This window comes from Mobula hypostoma, chromosome 12, assembly GCF_963921235.1.
Source record: "Mobula hypostoma chromosome 12, sMobHyp1.1, whole genome shotgun sequence".
Classification (NCBI taxonomy): domain Eukaryota; kingdom Metazoa; phylum Chordata; class Chondrichthyes; order Myliobatiformes; family Myliobatidae; genus Mobula; species Mobula hypostoma.
The window spans coordinates 69,274,517-69,281,024 of NC_086108.1; the positions used below are offsets into that span (position 1 = coordinate 69,274,517).

General features: G+C 39.4%; 1 protein-coding gene across 1 annotated transcript in view; it reads left to right on the top strand.

Moving 5' to 3' along the window:
* Nucleotides 1-6,508, top strand: part of LOC134355195 (uncharacterized) — a 33,065-nt gene that overhangs the window by 26,289 nt on the left and 268 nt on the right. The window contains exons 4-5 of the mRNA XM_063064981.1: nt 6,055-6,192; nt 6,333-6,438. Coding sequence (XP_062921051.1) covers nt 6,055-6,192; nt 6,333-6,438 — 244 coding nt within the window. The remainder of the gene's footprint in view (nt 1-6,054; nt 6,193-6,332; nt 6,439-6,508) is intronic.

The following is a 6,508-nucleotide window of genomic DNA, read 5'->3' on the forward strand; positions in this document are numbered from 1 at the left end:
CCACAAAGCAATGTCCCCTTGGATCCCAAGCCTCCTTACCTTCTCAATAAGCCTTGCATTGGGTACCTTATCAAATGCCTTGCTGAAATCCATATGTACTACATCTACTGCTCTATCTTCATCAATGTGTTTAGTCACATCCTCAAAAAATTCAATCACATTGGTTATATAGAATTTTGCTCCAGAAAATGCCCTGGATAATTGTTGTGAACTCAGCATGATCACTACTTCTGCCAGTTTGATTTACAGTTATGGAGTTGCAAAGCGTAGAAATGCTGTAAAACTCTATAACTGAGGCCGATCGTGTCTAGGTCGACCATCATATCCATGGTTGAATACTGATGTTCTCGATCTGAGGTTCTTCAGAAGTCAAGAGTGAGGCATAAGACTTGTTGCTTACGTCCATTTTTATTCAATGCTAAAAGAACAAAGGAATGTGGAAAGTGGGATAATGAGGATCATGAGTCTAGCAACGAGACAAAGACAAAAGAGACAAAGAGACCAATCCAAACTGGTTTGGTCCTCTTATGCCAGATTGTTGATAACAGTAAATTCCATTTCCAATTCCATTGCTTAATTAACCAATAAGATAGCCTTTTTTCAAGTAATGTGAATGCCACCACTGAACATAAATTGTCTCCAGAAAGAGGCAACTGCAAACATTAAAAACACACTGAACGATCACTGAACAATTTTATAATTACATAAAAATACAAACAAGCATAAGAAAGTTCAATTACAAGGGAAATAAGTTATACAATCCAATCCAACACTGTCTATACTAATTCCACTTGCTTGCATTAATTCCATATCATTCTATCCCCCACACAATCCAGTAATCTCAAGGTGCCTATTCAATGTTACATTAGCAGCTTAGACCAATCATAACACACAACTTTTCTGTTTAATAGCAATTTCAGCACTTGATATAAAATGAGTTTGAAGAAGCCTTGTATATGATCACTAAATCCATGAAGGATCTCTGTATCTTGGTACATTTACTTGTTTAAATTATATTAATTACCTTGGAGCTGTCGAAACTAATGGGTTTTGAATGACCTGTTCTCCTGAATGATAAGAAAATGCTAGTGTAGAGCCTTTGAAGATACCTGTCAGTGTTTTTATTGTTTCAAAGATATATTTAATGTCAGGTAAATGTATACAATATACATCCTGAAACTCTTTTTCTTCACAGCCATCCATGGAAACAGGAGTGCCCCAAAGAATGAATGATAATTAAATGTTAGTACCCCAAAGCCCCCCCCCAGTTCCCTCCCACCCACACGTAAGCAGCAGCAAAGCAACAATCCTCCCTCCCCCACCAGCAATAGAAGCATCAGCGCCCCCCCCACCAAGCACTCAAGCGGCAGCAAAGCGTCAATAAAGACACAGACTTGCAGTACCCCAAAGACTACTCGTTCACTGGTAATTCAACATACCACAGGCTCTGTCTCCCTAATAAGGGAAAAAGAGGTATAACCGTTTCACAGCGAGTGGGGAGACATAACAAACAACTCGCTGATTTACAATGTTAAAAAAACAATTGCGTCACTTCTTCCGAGCTCTGTGCCCAAAGAAATTGGGTTTCTGGGCACACAGCCAGCAGCCAACTTGCTGCTTTTGATCTTCCACCTCCCACGACACACCAATTTCCTGCGGAGGCACCAATCTCGAATCCGCCCGCCTACAGAGCCACGAAATCCCCAAACCCTGAAGGCGCGCTAGTCTTCTAGGCCACATCCTTGGTATATTGAATAGTGGCCAGGCGTGAGACCCCAAGAGTGGATCCTATTCCCGCAAAGAACCAAAGTCAGCATGTAACTCCAGGCCAGGGTCTTCAAAAGAACCCTGAAAGGGAAAAATAGAGATATTAAAGATAGAATTAGAGCTGTTTCCAAAGATGCAAGCAAAGAAGTTGCTGTTAGGCGCCATTGTCTCCTAAGCTCCACCACCTTATATTAAATAATATTGTTATTATTTATTCATTCAAGTAACATTATTAACCATACATAGCTGCCTGCTGAGATTGGGAAAATATTAGACCTCACCAATATGGTTGATTCTTGAGCCACACTGAGGCAAGAACAGCAGATAGTTTTTCACCTGAAGGATATTAGCAAGACGGGTTGGCTGTTTTAAACAGTTGGCAGCGTGATTCAATGGCAGTTTTCACTAGTTGGCCTGAGCCCGAAATCAGTAAATTTTCCACCAGGCCATGTAAGATGTAAAGAAAACTAGGTCAGAAAAGATGTGGAATCAGAATCAGCTTTAATATTACTGGCATATGTTGTAAAATTTGTTGTTTTGCAACAAGTGTATAGATTGGGTTTGAATTGAAAATGAATGGAGTTTGACTTCAAGTTCCAGAAGACATGTTGATGGGGGCTTATCATGGAAACATGCCTGAGATGTTTTGTCAGAAAAAAGCTTTGTTTTCGGTTAAAAGTAACAGTTTTTTTAAAATGCCTCTGACATTCATAAATATTTTTTAATAAAGCATTAAAATTGATGTGAATTATTGGATCATCTGAAAAAATAGTTAATTAAAAATCAAAACATATAAAATAACTACTTCATCTACTGCACAGAGTCTTGCCATCTTCAGAAGTTTCTGATGACTCTGCCATTGTTGGATGCGTCAGCAAGGGAGATGAGACTAAGTACAGGGCTATGGTAGGAAACTTTGTCACATGGTGTGAGCAGAATTATCTGCAGCTTAATGTGAAAACGACTAAGGAGCTGGTGGTGGACCTGAGGAGGGCTAAGGCACCGGTGACCCCTGTTTCCATCCAGGGGGTCAGTGTGGACATGGTGGAGGATTACAAATACCTGGGGATACAAATTGACAATAAACTGGACTGGTCAAAGAACACTGAGGCTGTCTACAAGAAGGGTCAGAGCTGTCTCTATTTCCTGAGGAGACTGAGGTCCTTTAACATCTGTCAGACGATGCTGAGGATGTTCTACGAGTCTGTGGTGGCCAATGCGATCATGTTTGCTGTTGTGTGCTGGGGCAGCAGGCTGAGGGTAGCAGACACCAACAGAATGAACAAACTCATTCGTAAGGCCAGTGAAGCTGTGGGGTTGGAACTGGACTCTCTCACAGTGGTGTCTGAAAAGAAGATGCTGTCCAAATGCATGCCATCTTGGACAATGTCTCCCATCCACTACATAATGTACTGGTTGGGCACAGGAGTACATTCAGCCAGAGACTCATTCTACCGAGATGCAACACAGAGCGTCATAGGAAGTCATTCCTGCCTGTGGCCATCAAACTTTACAACCCCTCCCTTGGAGGGTCAGACACCCTGAGCCAATAGGCTGGTCCTGGACTTATTTCCTGGCATAATTTACATACTATTATTTAATTATTTATGGTTTTATATTGCTATATTTATACTCTATTGTTGGTTGATGCAACTGTAACGAAACCCAATTTCCCTCGGGATCAATAAAGTATGACTATGACTATAACATTCCAAACATTGAAGTAAAATAAGTTTAAAAAAAATAATCTACAGAATGTGGAAGACAATAATTCCTCATTGAAATGAATGGTGTCTTAGGTACCATCTGAAACATTACTGGACACTTTCAAGGACTCTTCATCTCATATTCTCAACATTAGACACTTATTTATTTATTTATTTATTGTTGTTATTTTGTTTTTTTCTTTTTGTATTTGCACAGTTTGTTGCCTTGCACATTGGTCAATTGTCTATCTTGTGTATGTTTATCATACATTTTATTCTGTTTCTTTGTATTTACTGTGAATACCTGCAAGAAAATGAATCCCAGGGTAGTATATGTGTCATTTATGTACTTCAATAATAAATTTATTTTAATAAGAGTTGGTTGACCATTTTTTCAGCACAATTCTTGGGGAATCCCAGCAAGATCAGGTTCTGTTACTGTACTTATTTCTATGGATAAATTCCAGCAAATCCTTGGGAACATTAGGCCATGACCAGCAAGAGTTGAACTAGTCATGTGATGAAACAGGCTATATATTTATATATATTCTGTAAGGTGCTAAAATGTTATGTGATTTTGATTTTACAGAAGGAGATCATTTAAAGTTCAAAGTAAATTTATTATCAAAGTACATAGAAGTCACCATATACAACCCTGAGATTCATTTTCTTATGGGCATAGTCAAAAAATCCAATAACCATAATAGAATCAATGAAAGACCACACCAACAAGGCAGAAAAACAGTGTGCAAAAGATTACAAACTGTGCAAGCACAAAAAGAAAGAAGAAAAGAAAATTATAATAAATAACTCAGTAATAAATATCGAGAACCTGCGATGAACAGTCCTTGACAGTCCATAGGTTGTGGGAACAGTTCAGTGAGGGGGCACGTGAAGGTGAGTGAGGTTATCCCCTCTGGTTCGAGAGCCTTATCATTGAGGGGTAAAAACTGTGAACCTGATGATGTGAGTTCTGAGGCTTCTGTACCACCTTCCTGATCACAGCAGCAAGAAGAGAGCATGACCTGCGTGGTGGGGTTCCCTGAAGATGGATGCTGTGACAATACTCCATGTAAATGTGCTGAACGGTGGGGAGACTTTATCTGTGATGGACTGGGCCATATCCACTACTTATTGTAGGATTTTCTGTTGGAGGGCATCAGTGTTTCCATACCTTGCCATAATGCAACCAGCCAATATCCTCTCCACCACACATTTATAGAAGTTTGTCAAAGTTTTTGATGCCATGCTGAAACTTTGCAGACTCCTAAGTGTGTTTCTGTGCTTTCTTTATAATTACACTTGCTGCATGTACTGTGCCCAGGACAGGTCCTCTGAAATGACAACACCGAGGAATTTAAAGTTGCTAACCCTCTCCACCCCGATCCTCCAATGAGAATTGGCTCATTGACCTCTGGTTTCCTTCTCCATAAGCCAACAATCAACTCTTTGGTGATGCTGACACTGAGTGAGAGGTTGTTGTTGTGGCACCACTCAGCTAGATTTCCAATCTCCCTCCTGTATGCTGATTCATCCCCATCTTCAATTCAGCCTAAGTTAGTGGTGACGTCAGCAGCTTACATATGGCATTGGAGCTGTGCTTAGCCACACACTCATAAGTGTAAACTGATGAGAGTGGGGGATGAAGCACACAGTCTTGTGGAGCTGTGCTGATGGAGATTGTGGAGGAGATGTTGTTGCTGATCTGACCTGACTGGGGTCTGCAAGTGAGGAAATCGAAGATCTAGTTTCACAAGAAGGTACTGAGCCCAAGGTCCTGAAGCTTAATGAGTAGCTTTGAAGGGACAATAGTATTCAATGCCAAGCTGTAGTCTATAAAGAGCATCATGATGTTTTAATTTTAAATCATGAAGTAGATGTTGTATGTTACAGAATCATTGGAAGTGACTTATCTGATTCCTCATCCTTTTAGGAATTCAGCCAGTAGTACATCATCATTGCAGTTAATTGGGTATAAACCCAGCCCCAGATTTTCATAAATTTGCAGAGATAACTGATGATAATCATCTTTGACTATTCTATCACATATTTTAACAATGTAGTAGTATCCAAATATAAATCTTGGAGTCAAAGTGTCAGAGGCCCCACTCACAAACTTGCACTTTCTGAATTTGGCATTCCCCAGAACTGCAACAGATCTGGACTTCCATGATCAGTTAATGTCATCCTAAATCTTAAGGATCATGCTCTTTCAAAATCAGGAAATGTTCCCATGCCTCTGATTGTACTACCTGTGTGAGAATGATTGTAGAGAGTCATAAGCTGATCGAAGCAATCCATGCACAAATCTTTAATGAGTCCATCCTGAATCCATATTTCCAGCCTAATGTTCTTTGTTTGACTGGAGGATTTCTAGGACTGTTCGAAGAAGGTTTATTAGTGAAGCAGGAAGGAAGAAGAAATCCAATTGAAACAGATTCCATTTGTAATCCTTGGCCTTTAAGCTTTGCTTTCCCAAAACCTAGTTTTTTGTGTTCATCTCTTCCCTCTTATATATTAGAAGAATATTTAAACTATTAAGAACAAATTATAATTTTTTAATTTTTTTTATTTGCTTTAGTAATTAAGGAGAAACATGGTTGTGATGCTCATCCATGCTTGAATAATGGAAAATGTGTTTTAAGGCCAGAGAGTTCACTTGGATATGTGTGCATTTGCTCCCCTGGATATTCTGGAGACTTCTGTCAATGTGCTGCAAGTAAGTAGTACAATTTTTTAACATCATGGCTTCTAGTTTATGTAATTATAAGTGTACGCATGTTTAAATGTAAATATTTTAATCCTTGAAATAGACGTTTACACTTAAATGCTGAAAAGTTTCTCTGCTTGTCTTTGCAGGTACAAATAAATCTGCATCATCGGTTATGACTACTGGATGTATTGTGATACTGCTTCTCCTCATTGCACTGGGCTACCTGATTTACTTGCATTTTTTCAGGGACAGGTAAGAAGTTTCATCATGACCTCAATTTATCTTGGAGCAATAGAAGTGGTCAGAAGTGCCCTGACCAGGA